Source organism: Gorilla gorilla, chromosome 12 (assembly GCF_029281585.2).
Source record: "Gorilla gorilla gorilla isolate KB3781 chromosome 12, NHGRI_mGorGor1-v2.1_pri, whole genome shotgun sequence".
NCBI lineage: Eukaryota > Metazoa > Chordata > Mammalia > Primates > Hominidae > Gorilla > Gorilla gorilla.
Window position 1 is genome coordinate 69,455,754 of NC_073236.2, and position 23,892 is coordinate 69,479,645.

Genomic DNA, 23,892 nt, shown 5'->3' on the forward strand with positions numbered 1-23,892 from the left:
AAACATGAGTGAGTTTCTTCTAATACACTAATTTTCAAAACTTAAGAATAGTAAGTTTGATCTAGTCTGACTTTCCCAAGTACATCTACATTCCAAATATAGTACAACAGAAGCAAAAGACAGGAAGTAATGATGTAGTTGTTTATTTTGAACATAATCATGAAGTGGGGAAAAATTTTAATACAAGAGTAGAAAGAGGATTCCAGAGAAAAACATTCCAGTGTATCATGGTTCTTTGTGAGTGAGTAGAGAAGGGTAGCGAGGATGCTGTCCACAATGTATTCATCTAGTTAATTAATTGTATGGCCCACAAGCTCAAACGAGAGATACATTACAGATGGTTGTATTATAAACCTAATCTTAAGAAACCTTACCAAGCAAATGCTTAAGCCTGATTTTTTTTGTGATCTGATAAAAAGCCTGCAAATCGTGAATCACTTTTAAACTGTACAGAATGGACTACACACAAGTATGGTAAAGTTCTTGTAAAACACCAAACACAATGGCTCATAGATACATACCTCTCTCACTCTTAAACGGCATTTCCTAATTAATCATAGAAAATGTTTACAACAAAAGAACAAGAGGGATCAAACTAACAATCACAATAAGGAGAACTGATGTGAAGTCCCATACACTGTTACTCCATTTTTCAGCAACTCTTTATAAATCTTCATTGACTCCTTTACAACATATAGCTGAATTGTAGAACTAGTTCTTCAAGTGTGGTTCCTATAGCAGAACAGCAGCATCACTGGGGAACTTAATAAAATGCAACTTCTTATATCCCATAACAAACTTATTGAATAAACAGGGTGGAGCCTAGCGATGTTTTAACAAGCCCTTAAGGTAACTGATGCATGCTCAACTCAGAGAACCACTGGAGCAGAACTGGCTTTCATTCAGCCCCTGCATCATTTTTACCAGTCTCTTCTATTAAAAAAAAAAAAAAAAAAGGTCTGGAGCAGCAAGCTCTGACAGTGTTTTTTCTTCCAATAAAACTCTTAATACTATAGTTGCATAAAACTACCTAATGTGCCCGGAGTAGCAGGTTCTGCTAGGATTTTTCTCCCAGTAAAAAAGTACTCAACACTGTAGTTGCATTAAAACTACTTAATGTCCTTGGTATATTGATAACCTGTTTTGCTTTTGCCAAAGCAATTTCAGATGCCCTACTGGAAAATTTATCCAGAGTAGGTTTGATGTAATACCAGCAACATTTTTAATTTTTTTTTTTTTTTCCTTCTGGGACACAGTCTCACTTTTGCCCAGGCTGGAGTGCAGTGGTGTGATCTCTGCTCACTGCAACCTCCATCTCCAGGGTTCAAGCGATTCTCGCGCCTCAGCCTCCCAAGTAGCTGGGATTACTGGCACACGCCACCATGCCTGGCTAATTTTTGTATTTTTAGTAAAGACAGGGTTTCACCATGTTGGCCAGGCTGGTCTCAAACTCCCGACCTCAAGAGATCCACCTGCCTCAGCCTCCCAAAGTGCTGGTGAGCCATCATACCCAGCCTAAATTGGTTTTTTGTTTTTTTTCTGAGACAGAGTCTCACTCTGTTGCCAGGCTGGAGTGCAGTGGTGCGATCTTGGCTCACTGCAACCTCCGCCTCCCGGTTGAGGCAATTCTCCTGCCTCAGCCTCCCGAGTAGCTGAGATTACAGTAGCTGGGATTACAGGCATGCGCCACCATGCCCAGCCAATTTTTGTATATTCAGTAGAGATGGGGTTTCACCATGTTGGCCAGGATGGTCTTGATCTCCTGACCTCGTGATCCGTTTGCCTTGGCCTCCCAAAGTGCTGGGATTACAGGTGTGAGCCACTGCGCCCAGCCTAAATTGGTATTATAAGTAAAAATATATCCCATTGCAAAACAAGTCTACAAATGATGGAAATTAATTAGTATTTACCAACATTTAGCATATACATAACAGTATTACTTTACAAATTGTCTTCATTAAAACCGCAAAAGGAAACAAATATGAATACCTCAACATATCTGTTAAGAATAAAACTAGAAAAAAACACCCTTTTGACAAACCATGAGTTTAATCCCCTACCTATCAAATATATCTTGGCAGTTTTATCAGCATATTAACATTCACAACTGTGGTAGGGAAGAAGTCATTTTTACTCAAAACCAAAGTTTACACTATTTTGCTAAAGTAGCTAATGCCATGATCTGATGAAGGACTTTTAAGTTTCTATTCAATGGAAGGATTTTTTTTTTTTTTTAAGATGGTCTCTGTTGCCCAGGCTGGAGTACAGTGGCATGATCATGACTCACTGCAGCCTTGACCTCCAAGGCTCAAGTGATCCTCCCACCTCAGCCTCCTGAGCAGCTGGGACCAAAGGCGCGCATTACCATGCCTGGCCAACTTTTTAAAAATTTTTTGTAGAGGGGGTTTCACCATGTTGCCCAGGCTGGTCTAGGCCTTTTTATTTAATTTTTTAATAACACTACATGTTAAATTGGTTGCATTTACTTTTGAACTCTTAATCTTTTGCTTGTTCTGTTCTACCAGTGTCTTGACAGTTAATCATGATCTTTGTACAGTAGATGCAGAACTAGTTCTCAAGTTTTGCTGCCTGTTAATTACCATTTGGATGCTTTAAAACCCTACAGGTGATTCCAATGTGCAGCCAAGGTTGAGACCACTGTCTTAAGATTTCAGCAACCAATTTCTCACCCAGAAGGCTACAGTAAATGAAACACTTAACTCTTTGGACATATGCTGGACTTGGTTAACTTTGGTGTCATTCCAAGTATTCTGTTCTAGTGCCAACTGCTCGGGAGTTATTTAAGTTGCCTCTGCTGTTAGGCTGTCTGTGCTTATTATCAAGATTACTTCTAAAGTTCTTACTAAGAGAACTGAGAAAGTTCTAAAAGAAAGATCCTTGCAAAATGGATCTGCTTTGATACAGATTGGGTTTCTTAGGACTTCTAAGGCACTAAAACCCTTTGTAGGCATTTTCACACCCACATTGGTGATTCCCAACCCTGGGTGCACATTAGAAACTTTAAATAGCTACAATGCTAAGGGCCTATCCTCAGTCTTTGAATCTGAATCTCTGGTTATGGGGGTCTCTCAGTATTTTTAAAAGCTCGTGAAGTGAGGATTTAATAATAGAATGCCAGTTTCTTAATTCAGTAGCCCATATTTGCTTTTCATTTTACTTGAGATTTTTGTTTAACATCTTCAAGTTACATTACTAAGACTTCTAAATTTCACCCCTAATCAAATCAAGACAGAAGAATCAAAAGACAACATTCTGAAAGTCAAGGCTTTAGGCATGGGCACACGTACTTCAAACCGGTATGAAATTACTAAGAGTCAGGCATAAGACACCAGCTCCCATAAATTTTCTCTGACTGAAGATTACATCTAGCTGTAAAATTCAAAAGGACTACTCCCCAACTAAGATGTCTTTAAGTTCTCCCTCAGGTACTCACCTTAAAATGCTCTACAATTTTGATCAAAATCCAGGGTGCCACCCCCAGACCTACTGAATCAGAATCTTCAAGAGAGGAGCTTGAGAATCCATATGGTTTAACAAACTCCAGATGATTATTTTTATTTACTTTTTTTTGAGACGGAGTTTTGCTCTTGTTGCTCAGGCTGAAGTGCAATGGTGCGACTGGCTCACTGCAACTGCCACCTCCTAACTCCAGGTGATTCTTATTATCAGACAAGTTTAAGAAAAACTCCTAATGGATAGTGAAAGAATACTTAAGAAATTTTGGAGATGGCATAAGTGCAATAGCTATACCTTCACACTTAATTAGAACCGTGTGTTTTCCTATGACCAGCAGGGATTACTTTTATTTAACAATGATAATGGCAAAATATCTGGTTCAAAATCATCTCTGCTCAGATTTTGTTCTTTTTTGCCACTGATAGTCATTTGGAACTAGGAGGGGAAAAAGGAGTGTGTCACTTCATAGTTCAGTTTTAAGTTTCTCATATAAGCCATCCTGATCAATCATGTCTGTGTGCCCGTTCCAGCGGTGATAGGCAAGGAGTGCAGCGTTGTGGGCTGCAATGGCACTCATCTCCATGGCACTTGCTGCACACTCTATGCCATTGAGGTAATAAAGTCGATCATGGAGAATGATAGAGGGGCATTTCTCCGGGGGCTTATAGTGAGGATATGCAAGCCATGGCTTCTTCACAGCATAATCATAGGACAGAAAGAGCTTTAAAATTTGTGCTTTAGTAAGAGTTTCTTGGGAAAAGATCTTCCAAACGTATGTTCCATCTGTTGGTGGCTCAGGATCTTCCTTTTCTCTCACAGAGGACACAATCCCAATACTGTTAATGAACAAATCTGAATTATCAGTGGTTAAAACTGTATTAAGGCCAAATTTATCTATGGGTCTAGAGCTAAAGATAGATGTATTCAATTCCCCCTTAACTAAAGTTGTCACTATATGTTGATAGTATTGATGGAATTCCTCAATTGGAGGATCAAAGTTGAGAAAAGTAATATTGGACATTTTTCGATTCAACGGAGTGGCCACCAAGACGATGTCATAGAAGTCTGAACGAGTCTCAGTTCCAATTTGGTAGACCACTTCATACATCTTTGTTGGATTTCCTAGAGGAAATAAGGAGGCATATATTTGTTTAGTGTTTCTAACATACCTTCTAAAAATAATTGTATACCTTCTTCATAATTTCTCTATAATTCTAAAGAATTGAAGAAGTTATATCCCTTAAGATAGTTGTCCCTTGCATTTTTATTACATTGAGGCCAATTTCTTATTCAGAATGTCAATAAGTACAAAATACAGAATTTTTACTTTTGAAGATAAGATTATCTTTCGGCCAGGCGCAGCAGCTCACACCTGTAATCCCAGCACTTTGGGAGGCCGAGGTGGGTGGATCACGAGGTCAGGAGATCGAGACCATCCTGGCTAACATGGTGAAACCCCGTCTCTACTAAAAATACAAAAAATTAGCCGAGCGCGGTGGCAGGCGCCTATAGTCCCAGCTACTCGGGACGCTGAGGCAGGAGAATGGCGTGAACCCGGGAGGCGGAGCTTGCAGTGAGCCGAGATAGGCCACTACAGTCCGGCCTGGGCAAAAGAGCAAGACTCCATCTCAAAAAAAAAAAAGATTATTTTTCAAATCCAAGGAGTCATGCCACAGCACTTAACTACATTGGGGAATTTTTTTTTTTTTTTTTTTTTTTTAGATGGAGTCTCACTCCGTCACCCAGGCTAGAGTGCAGTGGTGTGATCTTGGCTCACTGCAACCTCTGCCCCCTGGGTTCATGTGATTCTCCAGCCTCAGCCTCCCGAGTAGCTGGGATTACAGGCACCTGCCACCACGCCCGGCTAATTTTTTGTATTTTTAGTAGAGACAGGGTTCAACTATGTTGGCCAGGCTAGTCTTGATCTCCTGACCTCAGGTGATCCACCCTCCTTGGCCTCCCAAAGTACAGGGATTACAGGCATGAGCCACTGTGCCCGACCCATTGGGGAATATTTCTACATGGTACAATATATACAATTTCAAGTTTCATCATTTTAGAACTGAGTAAGAGATGACAGAAGAGAAGTGTTTCTCCCTGAGCAATCATTTTCTGCAGGGGAAATCAGGAACAATAAGACAGAAATTCAAGCTTACCTGTGTACTTGGTCTTTGTTTTCTCCTCTATGTACATTACTGAGCCAGATATAAGATTGCTTTTGGATGCCTGCAGAAGCCCTGAGCAAACAAGTTTATTGCCACCTTCTACTGCCCAAAGGCCAGAATCAGAACAGGACAGTGACACTGCCCCTGTCAATAGGAGGAAAAATGTGTTTTAATTCTGACTTTTTGTAAGAGGCTCTCTACCCACTCTCCCTTCCCAATTACATGTTCTACTCCAAATGTCTCTAGACATTGCTAAATGGCCCCTGGGAGCAAAATCTCCCCCAGTTAAGAATAACTGAACTAATGAAAGCTAAAGACCCTCTCCCCCTAAAAATGCACATCTACATATGCACAATTTTGCTAACAATGTCTGAAGTTCACAGAGAAAAGTAGCCGCCAATCCACAGCCTAAAGTCAGGAATCACCACAGCATCAGGTAAGCCCCTTTGTGAACTAATGTCCACCACTGTTTCAAGCCCTGGCTTACCCACAAAGGCATTGATGTCCGTGCTTTGGCCATAATTGACCCTCATAACAGGAGCAATCATTTCACTGAGGAACTTCTCAGAGAAGCCAGCCTTTTGCAAGGTTTCAAGAAGTGTTCGATTAAGCATTCCAAGGAAGTCATCTCCTCCTAGAGCATGAAGTAATTTTTCGACACTACTGAAGGCATAGTCATGAGACTGGTAGCGGTAGATCCTTTGGAAAAGAAGAGAAATCCATTAAATACCAAACAAGATGTGGGGAAGGGGATGTATAAAGAAGGGAAGTGGCATCATAAGAATCAAACTGACATCTAGGTGCAGTGGCTCACACCTATAATCCCCACACTTTGGGAGGCAGAGGTGGGCGGGTCACCTGAGGTCAGGAGTTCAAGACCAGCCTGGCCAACATGGCAAAACCCCATCTTTACTAAAAATACAAAAATTAACCGGGCATAGTGGTGTATGCCTGTGGTCCCAGCTACTTGGGAGGCTGAGGCAGGAGGACTGCTTGAGCCCCGGAATTCAAGGCCGCAGTGAACTGTGATCATGCCGCTGCACTCCAGCCTGGGCCAGACAGTGACAGTGTCTCTTAAAAAAAAAAAAAAAGAAAAGAAAAGAAACTAAGGAAGAAAGAAAGAAGAAGAAAAAGGAAAAATAAAAAGTAGAAGGAAGGCCAGGGGCGGTGGCTTCATGCCTGTAATCCTAGCTCTTTGGAAGGCCAAGGCAGGAAGATCACTAGGTCAGGAGTTTGAGACCAGCCTGACCAACACGGTGAAACCCCGTCTCTACTAAAAATACAAAAATTAGCTGGGCCTGGTGGCGCACGCCTGTAATCCCAGCTATTCAGGAGGCTGAGGCAGGAGAATCGCTTCAACCCGGGAAGCAGAGGTTGCAGTGAGCTGAGATCACACCGCTGCACTCCAGCCTGGGCAACAGAGCGAGACTCCATCTCAAAAAAAAAAAAAAAAAAGTAGAAGTAAAATACTTTGTCTAAAGGCCACATGGCAAGTATAAGGCTCAATCACAACTTGCCCACTCTGCTGTCAATCACCCACACATGCACAGTCTCCACTGGAGCACACCTGACCCATTCACTGGTCTCTAAATTTGCCCTACATGTTGTATCCCCACCAGTGCACAAGCTCTTCCCTCCAACCTGAATACACTTCCCATTCCTAACCATGGAACATCTATTCTTCCTTAACAGAACTTGAATCCCACCTTCTCTGAAGTCTTGCTCAACTTCCCAGTCCACAGTTATATCATCTCCAGAAGCCTCATAAAACTTAGCACCAGTGCCACTCATTCAACAATTAGATGCTTTCTATTATTTTTTAGAAAACATCACTTGACCAAAAAGAAAAATATCACCCAACATTTCTCTGCATTTTATGGATTTAAAACAACATTCACATAAATTAGTGCATTCAGTAATTCAAACACAATTTTTCATGTTGCAAATAGTACAAAGATGGAAAACAGGCTTAAGTTTGGGACAAGTAATGAGGGGTTTATCTCTTATTCCCTTAAGGGGCTTATAGTTAGGGATAAGTAATAAGGCACATGCAGAGATAAGTATATGAAAATAAGAAATTAAGAGCCAAGGAAAGATCCCTATCACTGATCATGGAAGGGAAACTTTCACATCAAGTTTTTTCTCTCAAAATGTACTATATTTTTTTACAGAACAAGGGACAGTATTATAACCATTTCAGTATTACCTACTAAAAGCATAGTAGTAGTATAAGTGTACAAAATGTTAAACACATTTTTATTGGAAAAACTGAGAAACTAAACGCCTTCTAACCACAGCATTTGGGTCCCAGTCTTTAGGAGACTGGAAAAAGTAGGATGGAAACACTGAATTCTTCAGAAAAATAATAGCCTGGATATCTCATATCCAAAGAAGAGTGATCTTTGGCTAATGGTCAACATGAGAAAATAGCAGTCAATTAAATAAGCTACTAATGATGCTATAAAAAACATATTCCCCAACTGCTCCTGCCAGAGCTGCAACCTCACTCAAGCAAGTCTCCTTGGGGGGGGCGGGGTGGCAGCGGTGAGATGAAACTATATACACAATATAAACAGAGAGCACTCTAATTGTTTCATGATACAACTAATTGTATTAGAATAAATACACTGCTGGTATGGTGGCTCATGCCTGTAATCCTAGCACTTTGGGAGGCAAAGTGGGGCAGCATCACTTGAGGTCAGTAGTTTGAGACCGCCTGGCCAACATGGTGAAACCCCATCTCTACTAAAAATACAAAAATTATCCAGGCATGGTGGTGCATGCCTGTAATCCCAGCTACTCAGGTGGCTGAGGCATGACAATTGCTTGACCCAGGAGACAGAGGTTGCGGTAAGTCAAGATCATACCACTGCACTCCACCCTGGGTGAAGAGCAAGACTCCGTCTCAAAAAAATAATAATAATAAATGAAAAAACAGAATAAATACTACTAAAAAACAGCACCCAGATGAGGCAGCATGCACCTGTAGTCACAGCTACTCAAGAGGCTGAGGTGGGAGGATCACTTAAGCCCAGGGGCACAAGGCTGTAGTACATTATGGTTGCACCTGTGAACAGCCAGCCAATATACTCCAGCCTGGGTGACAGAGTAAGACAGGAGGATACCTTGAGGCCAGGAGTTCAAGACTAGCCTGGGCAACATAGCAAGACTCTGTCTGTACACAAAACGTAAAAATTAGCCAGGCGCAGTGGTTCATGCCTGTAATCCCAGCACTTTGGGAGGCTGAGGCGGGCAGATCGCTTGAGGTCAGGAGTTTCAGACCAGCCTGGCCAACATAGCGAAACCACACCTCTACTAAAAATACAAAAATTAACTGGGCATGGTGGCGCATGCCTGTAATACTAGCTACTTGGGAGGCGGAGGCAGGAGAATCGCTTGAACCTGGGAGGTAGAGGTTGCAGTGAGCTGAGATCGTGCCACTGCACTCTAGCCTTGGTGACAGAGTGAAACTCCATCTCAAAAAAAAAAAAAAATTAAAAATTAGCCAGGCATGGTGAGGCATGCCTGTAGTCCCAGCTATTCAGGAAGCTGAGGCATGAGGATCACTTCAGCCCCGCTGGTTGAGGCTGCAGTGAGCTGTGATCACGCCACTGCACTCCATCCAGCTTGGGCAACAGAGTGAGACCTTGTCTTAAAAAAAAAACAAAAACAAAAACAAAAAAATAATAATTTTTTTAAAAATATAACTGGGGCCAGGCACAGTGGCTCACGCCTGTAATCCCAGCACTTTGGGAGGCCAAGACAGGTGGATCACCTGAGGTCAGGAGTTTGAGACCAGCCTGACCAACATGGAGAAACCCTGTCTCTACTAAAAATACAAAATTAGCCGGGCGTAGTGGTGCAGTGGCACAGTGAGCCAAAGTGAGCCAAGGAGAGCCAAGATCGTGCCACTGCACTCCAGCCTGGGCAACAGAGACAGCCTCCATCTCAAAAGAAAAAAAAAAGGAGAAAATGGTCTGAAAAGAAGACTAGAAATACATGGGGTTAGGAGGGTTGAATTCTAAATAAGACTGTCCAAAAACAAGAGTGGTCAGGAAAAGCCTCACTGAGAAGATGATATAGACCAAAGACCCGAAGGAGATGAGGATGCAAACCAGGCAAACATCTGGGGGAAAATATTTCCGGTAGAGGTAAAAGCAATGCAAAGGTCACATGACAGAAGCTTGCCTGGCACATTCAAGAAACAATGAAGCCAGAGCAGCTGAAGCAGAGTGATATGGGAGAACTGGGAGTGGTACAGCCAGAAATGTTACTGGGGAGAGGAAACTTCCAGAATGGCAGAGGAAGGACCTCTGGAAATCTGCTCCTCCATAAAAGCTATGAGAATACTGCCAAAAATGATCAACATTGACTCTTTCAGAGCTCTGCAGATAAACCAAAGCCTTTCCAAGTCCAAGGAGTATTTATTCAAGAAAAATGTCTGGCAGGCTTGGTGGCTCACACCTGTAATCCCAGCACTCTGGGAAGCTGAGCCAGGCGGATCACTTGAGGTCAGGAGTTCGAGACCAGCCTGCCCAACATGGTGAAACACCATCTGTACCAAAAATATAAAAAATTAGCCAGGTGTGGTGGCACACGCCTGTAATCCCAGCTATTCAGGAGGCTGAGGCAGGAGAATCGCTTGAACCCAGGAGATGGAGGTTGCAGTGAGCCAAGATCGCACCATTGCACTCCAGCCTGGGCGACAAGAGGGAGACTCTGTCGAAAGAAAGAAAGAAAGAGAAAAAGAGAGAGAGAAAAAAAAATAAAAAATAAAACCAGCACCCTTCCAACTGCAATGTGAAACTAGCAAGCTAGAAGCCACTGGAGAGAACACAACGAGTTTGTAGCTCCCAAAAAGCACTATCCTCAGAGAACTGTCAATATTTGACCTATCTGGCAGCTCCCAAAAAGCTCTATCCTGAAGGCTTGTCTTTATTCGATCTGATTCAAAGTTCACTCTATGCAACAGCCCCATCCTGAGGGCACGTGTCCACGTGTCAAAAAAAAAAATCTGTGGCAATTGTTTAACATCACAGATGCCGGAGGCTATGACATCAATAGAGACTACAAGAGGCTGACCAAAAAAACTTTTTAAAAAAGGCCGGGTGCAGTGGCTCACGCCTGTAATCCCAGCACATTGGGAGGCACAGGCTGGAGGATCACTTGAGGTTAGGAGTTCGAGACCAGCCTGGCCATCATGGCGAAAACCCATCTCTACTAAGAACACAAAAAATTAGCCAGGGGTGGTGGTGCATGCCTGTAGTCCCACCTACTCAGGAGGCTGAGGCACAAGAATTGCTTGAACCCAGGAGGCAGAGGTTGCAGTGAGCCGAGATAGCGCCACTGAACTCCAGCCTGGGCAACAGAGCGAGACTCTGTCTCAAAAAAAAAAAAAAAAAAAAAATTAGCTGGGCATGGTAGTGCACATCTGTAGTCCCAGCCACTCAAGGGGCCTGAGGTTGGAGAATTGCTTGAGCCTGGGAGGCAGAGGTTGCTGTGAACATACTACACTCTAGCCTGGGCAACAGAGTAAAACATCATCTGAAAAAAAAAAAAAAAAAACAGACACACAGATCCTTGAAACAAATAAGAAAACCCAGAAATAAACCTTCATGAATATGATCAAATGATCTTGACAGAACTGAAATACATAATTCAACAATAATGGAGACTTCAATATCCCATTTTCAATAATGGACAGTTACTGAAAATGACAACAGTGTATTAGTTCACCAGGACTGCCATAACACAGTACCAAAGACTGGATGGGTTAAACAAAAAAAGTTTTATTTCTTATAGTTCTGTAGGCCAAAAGTCCAAGATCAAGGTGTGGATGCATTCGGTTTCTTCTGAGGCCTATTTCCTTGGCTTGCAGATGGCCACCTTCTTGCTGTGTCCTCACATGGTCTTTGTGTGTTTCTTCTGTGTCCCAGTCTTTTTTTTTTTTTTTTTTTTGAGACAGAGTTTCACTCTTGTTGCCCAGGCTGGAGTGCAATGGCTCACTGCCAACCTCTGCCGCCCAGGTTCAAGTGATTCTCTTGCCTCAGCCTTCCTGAGTAGCTGGGATTACAAGCATGCGCCACCACGCCCAGCTAATTTTTTGTATTTGTAGTAGAGAAGGGGTTTCACCATGTTGGTCAGGCTGGTCTCGAACTCCCAACCTCAGGTGATCCGCCCGCCTTGGCCTCCCTTCTGTGTCCTAATCTTAAGGACACCCATCAAATTGTTTTAGGGTCTACCCTAAAGACCTCATTTTAACTCAATCACATATTTAAAGGCCCTGCCTACATATGCAGTCACATTCTGAGTACTGGGTGGCTAGTGTTTCAACCTATGAATTTTGGGGAAAACAAATTTAAAAGTAAGGGATGAGAGCACAGAATCCTGTCATGTCTTCTCAGTCACAAAACAGATTTTGGCTATAAATCTCTATTAATGAAATAGCCACTGAAGGTTTCTGAGTAGTGGAGTGATGTGATGAGTCTTAGATTTTAAAGAACTACTTTGGCTGCTAACCTGAGAACAAATGGTAGCAATATAACAGTAATGGCAGATGATTTAGGAGGTGTATTGGTTTTCCACTGCTGCTATAACAAATTACCACAAACTTAGTGGCTTAAAACAACACAAATTTACGGCCGGGTGCGGTGGCTCACACCTGTAATCCCAGCACTTTGGGAGGCTGAGGCGGGTGGATCATGAGGTCAGGAGTTCAAGACCTGCCTGGCCAAGATGGTGAAACCCCATCTCCACTAAAAATACAAAAATTAGCCGGGCATGGTGGTGGGCGCCTGTGATCCCAACTACTCAGGAGGCTGAGGCAGAGAACTGCTTGAACCCAAGAGGCAGAGGCTGCAGTGAGCCAAGATCGTGCCACTGCACTCCAGCCTGGGTGACAGAGCAAGACTCTGTCTCAAAACAAAAAACAGCTCTCCCTCTCCCCCTCCCCCTCTCCCTGTCCACAGTCTCCCTCTGATGCCGAGCGGAGGCTGGACTGTACTGCCGCCATCTCGACTCACTGCAACCTCCCTGCCTGATTCTCCTGCCTCAGCCTGCCGAGTGCCTGGGATTGCAGGCGCGTGCCGCCACGCCTGACTGGTTTTCGTATTTTTTGGTGGAGACGGGGTTTCACCGTGTTGGCCGGGCTGGTCTCCAGCTCCTGACCGTGAGTGATCTGCCAGCCTCGGCCTCCCGAGGTGCCGGGATTGCAGACGAAGTCTCGCTCACTCAGTGTTCAATGTTGCCCAGGCTGGAGTGCAGTGGCGTGATCTCGGCTCGCTACAACCTCCACCTCCCAGCCGCCTACCTTGGCCTCCCAAAGTGCTGAGATTGCAGCCTCTGCCCAGCCGCCACCCCGTCTAGGAAGTGAGGAGTGTCTCTGCCTGGCCGCCCATCGTCTGGGATGTGAGGAGCTCCTCTGCCCAGCCGCCCAGTCTGGAAAGTGAGGAGCGCCTCTTCCCGGCCATCATCCCGTCTAGGAAGTGAGGAGCGTCTCTGCCCGGCCGCCCATCGTCTGGGATGTGGGGAGCGCCTCTGCCCCGCCGCCCCGTCTGAGATGTGAAGAGCGCCTCTGCCCGGCCACAACCCCTTCTGGGAACTGAGGAGTGTCTCTGCCCCGCCGCCACCCCGTCTGGAAGGTGAGGAGCCTCTCTGACCAGCCGCCCTCTCCGAGAAGTGAGGAGCCCCTCCGCCCAGCAGCCGCCCCGTCTGGGAAGTGAGGAGCCCCTCTGCCCGGCCGCCACCCCGTCTGGGAGGTGTACCCAATAGCTCATTGAGAACGGGCCATGATGACGATGGCGGTTTTGTCGAATAGAAGGGGGGGAAATGTGGGGAAAGGAAGGAGATCGGATTGTTACTGTGTCTGTGTAGAAAGAGGTGGACATAGGAGACTCCATTTTGTTCTGTACTAAGAGAAATTCTTCTGCCTTGGGATGCTGTTTATCTATGACCTTACCCCCAACCCCATGCTCTCTGAAACATGTGCTGTGTCCACTAAGGGTTAAATGGATTAAGGGCGGTGCAAGATGTGCTTTGTTAAACAGATGCTTAAAGGCAGCATACTCGTTAAGAGTCATCACCACTCCCTAATCTCAAGTACCCAGGGACACAAACACTGCGGAAGGTGGCAGGGTCCTCTGCCTAGGAAAACCAGAGACCTTTGTTCACATGTTTATCTGCTGACCTTCCCTCCACTATTGTCCTATGACCCTGCCAAATCCCCCTCTCCGAGAAACACCCAAGAACAATTAATAAATACTGAAAAAAAAAAAAAGTTATAATCTTACGGTTCTGTAAGTTAGAAGACCAAAGTCAGTCTCTCTGGGCTAAAATCAAGGTGTGCACAAGGCTGTTTCCTTCTTGAAGCTCTGAGGGAAGACTGTCTTTTCCAGCCTCTACAGGCCACCTGCATTCCTTGGCTCGTGGACGCACACCCCTTCCTAGCATCACTCCAATCTCTTCCTTCCATCATCACATCTCCTACTACCCACCCTGATCCTCCTGCCTCTCTAAGGACCCTTGTGATTATATTGGGCCCACCTAGATAATCCAGAATAATCTACCCATCCTTAACCATATCTGCAAAGTCTCTTTTACCTCAAAAGGTAACACATTCACAGGTTCCAGGAATTAAGACATGGACATCTTGTGGCAGACGGCAGGGGAGAGGATTATTCAGCCTATAATAGGAGGCTACTCTAGCAATCCAGACAAGAGACAGTGGTGGTGACTTGGAACAAAGTGGTAGCAGTAATCCTGGAGAGAAGTAGTGGAATACTGGATGTATTTTAAAGGCTGATGGAATTCGAGATAGAGTGGGTTTGGGAAATGAAAGAACAAAAATTGACTCAAAATATTTGGTAGGAGTAACTGGAAGGAAGAAAGGGTGTTTATAAAGCCTTTCCCTGTGAGTCTATCAGTCTCAGATCAAGAAGTGTTAAGGATCTTACAAGTCCCCAGAAATGCACTAACTTGAGAGAGAAGAATAAGCTTTAACCTAGTCTACAAGCCAAGATATCTCAACAGGAAGCCATCAGCAGACCAGAGATTTAAATTCCACAAACATCTGAGTAAACATCTACTACATTCTAGTTACTGTGCGTAGTATAGGACAAGCACACGGTGTGCACCGTATAATAAGGGATGTTTGAAAAGAAAGATGAATGTTGATTGAAGCATTAAGGAAATGCTTTGCTGAAAAAGTGAGATAAGAGGTTGGACTTGGGAGTAAAGAATGGCATCCGGCTGAGCGCGGTGGCTCACGCCTGTAATCCCAACACTTTAGGAGGCCAAGGTGGGAGGATCACTTGAGCCCAGGAGTTCAAGATCAGCTTAGGCAACATGGCAACACCCTGTCTCTACAAAAATTTAAAAAAATTAGCCAAGCATGATGGCACATGCCTATAGTCCCAGCTGAGGCTGAAAGATGACTTGAGACCAGGAGGTCAAAGCTGCAGTGAGCTGTGATTGCACCACTGTACTCCAGCCTGGGTGACAGAGCAAGACTTGGTCTCAAAAAAAAAAAAAAAAAAAAATTAGTTAAGAATGGCATCCAACCAGAACAACTACATAAATGTATGTGCAGAACTGGAAATTAAGCTAGCTAGTGCTGATGTCAGGGGCTGCAGGATTTCCGCCCAAGTACCTCCAACAGCAGAGAATGAATGAATGCACTGTTTTCGAGTATTGCCTACCACAAGCTTGAGCCCTCTTTCGAGTGTCATGGTTTACTACTGTTATATAGGTCTTTCTCCACCTTGTGTATACTTTGATCTTGGCTCACCACAACCTCCGCTTCCTGGGTTCAAGCGATTCTACTGCCTCAGCCTCCCAAGTAGCTGGCATTAGCTGCGCCTCCACGCCCAGCTAATTTTTGTATTTTTAGCAGAGGCGGAGTTTCACCATGTTGGCCAGGCTGGTCTCGAACTCCTGACCTCATGATCTATCTGCCCTGGTCTCCCAAAGTGCTGGGATTACAGGTGTGTGCCACCGCGCCCGGCCCATAAATTATTTTTTAAAGTCAAAAACAGTATAACCTATGTATCCCCTCACTGGTTCTTTTTCCCAGTTCTGTAATACCTTGAATTCACTTCAAAAGTGATTTCTTAGGCCAGGTGCGGTGGCTCATGCCTGTAATCGCAGCACTTTAGGAGGCCAAGGTGGGCAGATCAATTAAGGCCAGGAGTTTGAGACCAGCCTAGCCAACATGGTAAAACCCCATCTCTACTAAAAATAAAAAAATTATCCAGGTATGGTGGCACATGCCTGTAATCCCAGCTACTCAGGAGGCTGAGGCAGGAGAATCGCTTGGACTCAGGAGGCAGAGGTTGCAGTGAGCCGAGATTGCACCACTGCACTCCAGCCTGGGTGACAGAGTGAAACTCGTCTCAAAAAAAAAAAAAGTAATTTCTTAATTTCTTAAAGGGCAATTCTCTACATGTCAAGCAAGCCACAGATAAAAAAAAAAAAACAAGGCTGGGAGCAGGAGCTCACGACCATAATCCCAACACTTTGGGAGGCCCAGGTGAGTGGAACACTCAAGCCCAGGAATTCAAGACCAGCCTGGGCAACATGGCCAAACCTCATCTCTACAAAAAAAATACAAAAAATTAGCCAGATTTGATGGCACGTGCCTGTAGTCCCAGCTACACAGAGGCTAAGGTAGGCAGATCCCCTGAGCCCAGGAGGTCCAGGCTGCAGTAAGCCATGATCACACCACTGCACTCCAGCCTGGGTGACAGAGTGAGACCTGTATCAAAAAAAAAAGAGGGCCGGGCACAGTGGCTCACACCTATAATCCCAACACTTTGGGAAGCCGAGACAGGCAGATCACAAGGTCAGGAGTTCGAGACCAGCCTGGCTAACACGGTGAAACCACATCTCTACTAAAAATACAAAAAATTAACCGGGCATGGTGGCATGCGCCTGTAGTCCCAGCTACTCAGGAGGCTGAGGCAGGAGAATCACTTGAACCTGGGAGGCAGATGTTGCAGTGAGCCGAGATCCCGCCACTGCACTCCAGCCTGGGCGACAAAGCGAGACTCTATCTCAAAAAAAAAAAAAAAAAGAAAAGAAAAACAATACACACAAGCAGGGCTGATGCCATCAGAACTTGATCTGCGTGCTGAGTATGCAGCACCATGCCACCCACCTTCTATAAAGTGACTGGCTGTCTCTACGCAAATTCTATATATTTCCTTGGTTGTGTATTGCCTGTCTCTCCACTAGAATATATATTCTTTGAGGACAAGGACATGTTGTAGGTCCTATACTCTCAACATAGAACAATGCCTAGCACCTAACAGGTATTCAATATTGGGTGAATGAATGAATGGCTACTTAAAAACATTATGCACTGTAGATGAACTTAAGGTACCCACGGGAAAGGCATTTAAGGAACTGACCTAAGAATGATATTGAGAAAGAAAGAAACCCCAAACTACCATGAGTTATAGAAACCAGAGCATATCCTGCTTAACTTTTTTTTTTTTTTTTTTAGACAGTCTGGCTCTGTCCCCCAGGCTAGAGTGCAATGGCATGATCGTGGCTCACTGCAACCTCTGCCTCCCAGGTTCAACTGATTCTCCTGCCTCAGGCTCACAAGTAGCTGGGATTACAGGCATGCACCACCACGCCGGCTAATTTTTTATATTTTTTGTAGAGACAGGGTTTTACCATGTTGGTCAGGCTGGTCTCAAACTCCTGACCTCAGGTGATCCACCAGCCTCAGCCTCCCAAAGTTCTGGGATTAGAGGCATAAGCCACTGTGCCCAGCCCTGCTTAACTCATATTTGTCCTGTTCAATACCTGGTCATATGACATGTTTTTTTTGTTTTTTTTGTTTTTTCCCCTCAAGATGGAATCTTGTTCTGTCACCCAGGCTGGAGTGTAATGATGTGATCCTGGCCTCCAGCACCTAAAACTGCAAAGCAGCATAAAAATTAGCACGTGCTAGCCGGGCACAGTGGCTCACGCCTGTAATCCCAACACTTTGGGAGGCTGAGGCAGGCGGATCACGAGGTCAGGAGATCAAGACCATCCTGGCTAACACAGTGAAACCCCGTCTCTACTAAAAATACAAAAAATTAGCCAGGCGCAGTGGCAGGCACCTGTAATCCCAGCTATTTGGGAGTCTGAGGCAGGAGAATCACTTGAACCGGGGAGGCAGAGGTTGCAGTGAGCCGAGATGGTGCCACTGCACTCCAGCCCGGGCGACAGAGCAAAACTCCATCTCAAAAAAAAAAAAAAAAAAAAAAAAATTAGCACGTGCCAGCCGAGCTCGGTGGCTCACACCTGTAATCCCAGCACTTTGGGAGGCCAAGGCAGGTAGATCACCTGAGGTCGGAGTTCGAGACCAGCCTGGCCAAGAGGGTGAAACCCCATCTCTACTAAAAATACAAAAATTAGCTGGGCATGGTGGCAGGCATCTGTAATCCCAGCTACTCGGGAGCCTGAGGCAGGAGTATCGCTTGAACCCAAGAGACAGAGGTTGCAGTGAGCCAATATCAAACCATTGCACTCCAGCCTAGGCAACAAGTGAAACTCCATCTCAGAAACAAAAAAACAAAAAAACTAAAAAACTAGCATATGCCAACAGCTTTAAAAATACAGATTGTACCTTTCAAAATTAGACTGGCTATTTTATGTTAGACTTCCTGATTACCAAAGTGATACATATTCACACACATTAAAAAAACTGTTTAAATATAGAAAAGCATAAGGACGAAAAAAAGGCACCTGAATTCTCACTACCCAAAACAGTGCTAGAATGTAAATTATTGGAATATGGAACTTTTACTCTACTTCAGGCTGCTGGTTCACTGAAAACATGTCACTATTAAAGGCCATTTAAGTTTTCTGATCCTTTCTACAAGCTCTTATACACATTATCTCATTCATATACACAACACCAGCACAGCATAGAGATTAAGAGTGAAGACTCAAAGGCCACACTGCCTGGGTGGCAACTCCAGCTATACCACTTACTATGTGGGTTAACTTGCCTCTTAAAACCTCTCTACACCGCCACCTTCTGCATCTGTTTAAAGAAGGTAAAAACAGTACCTACCAGAGTAAGTTGTCATAAGAATTCAAGGCATCTAACAGTATCTGGCAACACTAAAGAAGCATTTGCAAAATACACTTCAGAAGCAAAAATAAACCAACCTTTCAATATCCAAGCAAATAGTCTGCATAGTTTCTACAAAACATTTTGCCTAACAATGTTATAAACAGGCCTTGCTGTGAGGTAGAAAATGCTTACAAGAAATCATAATTCCTAAAGTTCATCAAGTTTAATTTAACCTAAATTAAAAGATCTTAGGTTAAATGGAAGGAAAAAAAATTACCTCATGAACTTGTCTAACACGTCCTCTACCCACATGTGCATACGGAGGGATTGAAATCCATAGCGCCAAACTAATTTAATCACGTTAATTATGAACCAGTTGCTCTCCTCAAATACCAGAGTCTCTCCATTATATATCCCCAGTAGGCCACCAGAGGCCTGAACAGCAGAGAGACCTGCAAAAACATAAAGCACAGCTAAGTCAGTGGTGTCTATGCTGATCAAATGAAAGAACGTAATCTGAGTGAATTTGGGGCTTCCCTCAGTTCTCAGGAGACACATAAAGGAGCTCTATCTTTGGAACAGTGTGAAACACTATACTTTCACTACACTGTCCAAAAGCAGATTTGCTAGGCGATGGGTCAGATGATCATGTAAATATTAATATATCAAAAGTAGATATATTTTTACCTGGCTATTTTTAGACTAAAAGTCTAAAAAAACTGGATAGTCAAAGGAAAAAAGCCAGAGTACCAACTGAATTCAATTTAAAAACAAAGATGTCAGACATGCATCTTCATGGCATAATTTGTTCTGGGTATACCTTCGCCCTCGTGGAGGAAACGGAAGCAGAGGCAGCATCTACAGAGGATGTGGAAGGCAGCTGAGGCACTTCCATTCCTGTGAGAATCCTATTTTGCAAAACTGGGTATTTCAGATAACTGGAAGGAGGCCAAAGTTACAAAATACTCCCTGCCGAAAGGGCCTGCAGAGGCCTGTCAGACTTTCCCCATGACCTATCCAGCTCCTCTGCTGTCAGGGCAGCAGTTGCACGTCCCAAGTTCTAGGCACGTGTCTGCATCCATAGCTGTGTGACGGAGTTTGTTTTGTTGGTGGTGGTTTGTTTTGATAGGGTCTCACTTTGTTGCCCAGGCTGGAGTGCAGTAGCATGATCAAGGCTCACTGCAACTTCTATCTCCCAGGCTCAAGGGATCCTCCTGCCTCTGCCTCCCAAGAAGCTGGGACTACAGGTTTGTGCCATCACACCAGGCTAACTTTTTTATTTTTAGTAAAGACAGGATCTCACTATGTTGCCCAGACTGGTTTCTAACTCCTGGGCTCAAGCGATCCTCTGCCTCGACCTCCCAAAGTGCTGGGATTACAGGCATGAGCCACTGACCCTGGCCATGGCCATATGTGAGTGACTTTGAGCCAGACAATTCAAGTCTCTGGGTCTGATTTACTCAGCTGCAAAATGATCACAATGAGGTGACTATCTCCAAACCTTCTCTGATTCTTTAACACAAACCCAGAATTTTAAGAACAGACAACAGAGGCCGGGCACGGTGGCTCACCCCTGTAATTCCAGCACTTTGGAAGGCCAAGGCAGGTGGATCACCTGAGGTCAGGAGTTCAAGACCAGCCTGGCCAACATGGTGAAACCCCGTCACTACTGAAAATACAAAAATTAGCTGGGCGTGGTGGCAGGCACCTGTAATCCCAGCTACACAGGAGGCTAAGGCAGGAGAATCGCTTGAACCGGGAGGCAGAGGTTGCAGTGAGCCAAGATCGCACCATTGCACTCCAGCCTGAGTGACAAGAGCGAAACTCCTTCTCAAAAGAAAAAAAAGACAATGGCAGCCATTCCCACCCCCACCCCATGGCTGTAATTCCAGATAACTGAAGATACAGACAACTAGTGTCCCATTACAGCAGAACTGCTCCTAACTCAGGCAGTACCAACTAACAAGAAAGTGAGGAAAACAGTTTTACCAACGTCTCTGTAAGGCAATTAACAAGGCAGAAATTTCAGTTCTCCATCTGATAAAAATATCCGGGGATGTCACACAGTAATCTGGTGAGCTCCAAGACCAAAATTACATACCCAGGTCTTTGACAAAACGTTTCATGTGCAGATTTAAAGGATGGATGACAGAACCTCCTGCCTCATATTCTTGCCCCTGCACCATCATGGTAGCCAGGCGGCCCCCGACCTCTTCTCTTTCAAACAGATCTATCTTCACATCTTTCCCAAATTTCTGCCGCAGGTAATAGGCTGCTGAAGTGCCACCAATTCCGGCTCCAATAATCGCTATGAGGGAAAAAAACAGAAGATTATATTTTCCCCTTTTACCAGCTCTGTGAGTTGTTTTGTTTTTGAAAGACCATTAATAGCGGAGGTTGTTACTCAAAGCTATTAACAATTTGGTGGGGGAAGAGTGACACCTGCAGATGCCCAAAGATTCTCACAGGTCTTTATGGAGGAACCAAGGGGCCTGCACACCCTTCCAGATGCCCAACTCACGGGCACATTAGAGGTGGACCTTTCCAGCACGCATTCTTAATAAAGTGACGGCCATTTATGCCTAGCTTTGTTGTGTCTAGATTCAATGTAGATAGGTTAATGATACCGAAGAACACAACTTTAAAGGGGGGCGGGAGGGAGACAGGAAGCAAAGAGCCAAGGCTCCTGACACTGGAGCTCTTGACACTGGAAAGAGAACAGATTCTTTCTGCAGCTGTGTTAGTCCTAGGCGGAGAAACTGTGCAAGCCAGGGGCCTCTGAGAGCAGGCCGACCTCAGCAAAGCGGAGCTGGGGGAAGGGGGTTCAGCCTCCCAAGGGAAGCAGGCAGGGTCAACTTGTTTGCACTCCTCCCTGTGCTGTGCCTGCGTGAGCCTGTAATCTGGCCGGGCGCCCCAGGTCAAGCCAGAACACTGGAGTCTTCACGGTCAGTGTTCAACGGGAAGATAGAGAAACCTAGGCCTCCCCGGAGCCCCAGACCTAAGAGACAGAGGCTACAGGTACGCTAGGCGCCTGCCTGCCCGCCCGCCCCTGTCCCCGTCCACGCCCATTCCTCAAGTGGGCACCTCTCCACGCCTGGGAATGCACAGTCCTATTCCAAGCAGAGCTGAAAGCCGCCCTGAAGTGTGAATGGGGTAAAGCGCGACCTGCGCAGCTGGCTCGGCCTGCACCGCTGGACTGCGTCGCGGCTGTGGGATCTGGGCGCACTGCGCAGCGGCCGCCCGGCGCGGGGCGCGCTCCAGCACCTTCCCGCGCCGCCCCCTTCTCGCCTACCGATTTTATCTGGCGGGGCACGCAGCTCGGCGCCCTCGGGGCATCCGCAGCTGCACAGCAACAGCCACAGCCCCAGCAGCGAGGAGACGAGCTCCGCGACGACGCGCCCCATTGCCTCCACAAGCTCTGCAGCTGGCCTCAAGAGCCCCGCAGTCCTCCCAACGCTGCGCGGCTGCGCGCTCCGCCCAGCCCCGCCCCCAGGCCGCCCAGCCCCTGCGAGCCCCGCCCAGGTCCTGCGAGCCCCGCCCCGACCTCGCCCCGCCGGTCCTCTCAACCCTGCAGGAGCTCGCCACTCTGGGCCACTCAGTGCCCTAAGCACATCCTGCCGCCTCGAAGCCCACCCTCCCTCAGAAGACATCGAAGGCAGAAGCTGGCTGGGCGCGGTGGCTCAAGCCTGTAATCCCAGCACTTTGGGAGGCCGAGGTGGGTGGATCATGAGGTCAGGAGATCGAGACCATCCTGGCTAACACGGTGAAACCCCGTCTCTACTAAAAATACAAAAATTTAGCTCGGCATAGTGGCGGGCGCCTGTAGTCCCAGCTACTCGGGAGGCTGAGGCGGGAGAATGGCGTGAACCCGGGAGGCGGAGCTTGCAGTGAGCCGAGATTGCGCCACTCCACGACTCCGTCTCAAAAAAAAAAAAAAAAAAAAAAAAGCAGAAGCTGAGGCTCGCCTCAGCTCTCCTCCTCCCTCCCTATCTATTTGGGTGAAGCACCTTAGTTCTTCACTAGTACCCTCTTCTGTTCCCTCCGTCGCTCCTCTCAAAGAATGCACACAGCTAATCGCTGCCAGAAACAGACCAAAGGGACAACAGTACTTACTGAGTGATCACCCTGTTGCGAGAACTGTAAGGTTCTCCGTGAATGGGTAAATGGTGCTAATTGTAAAGAAAAATGACGGAGACTGAGGATGGGGTGGCCCAAGGTGAAGGGGGTGTAATAGTAGTAACAGACATGTATAAAAGTAGTGTACCTGTAAGGACACCAGAATGTGCCACCCCAAAATACGCCTCTTTAGCCTAAGGATTATTTCAAGCCGAAGACAATTGAGAAGATGTAGATACGATGTAGATACGTGGGTGGAAAGTTCTCCGTCTTCCCCCATTTGCCTAAAAGCAGGACATAACTTTTATTTTTTTAACAATTTTTAAATATATTGCATTTTATTACATAAAAGTAAAATTAGTAAAATAATATAATAATTTGATATACTTTATAATTTATAATTTCTCTCAGTATAATGTAGAAAAGTATTACTCTGAACACCTACTTTTTTTTTTTTTTTGAGACGGAGTCTTGCTCTGTTGCCCAGTCTGGAGTGCAGTGGCGCGATCTCAGCTCACTGCAAACTCTACGTCCCGGGTTCAAGCAATTCTTCTGCCTCAGCCTCCCGAGTAACTGGGACTACAGGCACCCGCCACCGTGCCCGGCTAATTTTGTGTATTTTTAGTAGAGACGAGGTTTCACTGTGTCAGCCAGCATGGTCTCGATCTCCTGACCTCATGATCCACCCGCCTCGGCCTCACAAAGTGCTGGGATTACAGGTGTGAGCCACCGCGCCCGGCCATGAACACCTACCTTAAACATTACTTAATTTAGGCTAACTACAATGAGCCTCGCTACTTATATTTTCATCATGCATCTTACATTTTAATGTCCTTACTCTTTTATAGAAAAGGTCATAAAGAATGCCCAACTAATAAAGAATCTCTAATATCTCTGATACAGCAACAACTGATCACATACTTTCACATGTGAATACAATAGAAATAAAGTAACAGCATAAAGTAATTTGAAAACTGTATTACATTATTATTCACTTTTCAAAAAATTGTTTTCAAGGAAACAAATATACTTTCAATGTAATTACAAAGCTTCAAAAAAATC

General features: G+C 45.2%; 1 protein-coding gene across 2 annotated transcripts; it reads right to left on the reverse strand.

The window, feature by feature from the left end:
• Window positions 1–127: 127 nt before the first annotated feature.
• On the reverse strand, window positions 128–22,603 carry PCYOX1 (prenylcysteine oxidase 1). 2 transcript variants are annotated; one of them, XM_055378064.2, is made up of 6 exons: window positions 22,259–22,603; window positions 20,816–21,022; window positions 18,992–19,166; window positions 6,130–6,341; window positions 5,634–5,786; window positions 128–4,599 (listed from the first exon to the last, which is right to left on the reverse strand). In XM_055378064.2, exons 1-6 carry the CDS (start codon window positions 22,362–22,364, stop codon window positions 3,941–3,943), a joined length of 1,512 nt encoding a protein of 503 aa, XP_055234039.1. In that variant the 5' UTR covers window positions 22,365–22,603; the 3' UTR covers window positions 128–3,940. The 2 variants fall into 2 exon arrangements, with proteins under 2 accessions (XP_055234039.1, XP_018876489.2); XM_019020944.4 differs by lacking the exon at window positions 22,259–22,603 and adding an exon at window positions 22,007–22,220.
• Window positions 22,604–23,892: the final 1,289 nt, after the last annotated feature.

Bases quoted from the DNA above. Each gene is read 5' to 3' on its own strand.
- PCYOX1 (XM_019020944.4), bottom strand. From the start codon at position 22,118: ATGGGGCGCGTCGTCGCGGAGCTCGTCTCCTCGCTGCTGGGGCTGTGG. The intron at 19,167-20,815 runs GTATGTAATTTT...ATGTTTTTGCAG, and splicing joins ACGTTTTGTCAAAGACCTGG to GTCTCTCTGCTGTTCAGGCC. The intron at 4,600-5,633 runs GTAAGCTTGAAT...TATTTCCTCTAG, and splicing joins AACAAAGACCAAGTACACAG to GAAATCCAACAAAGATGTAT.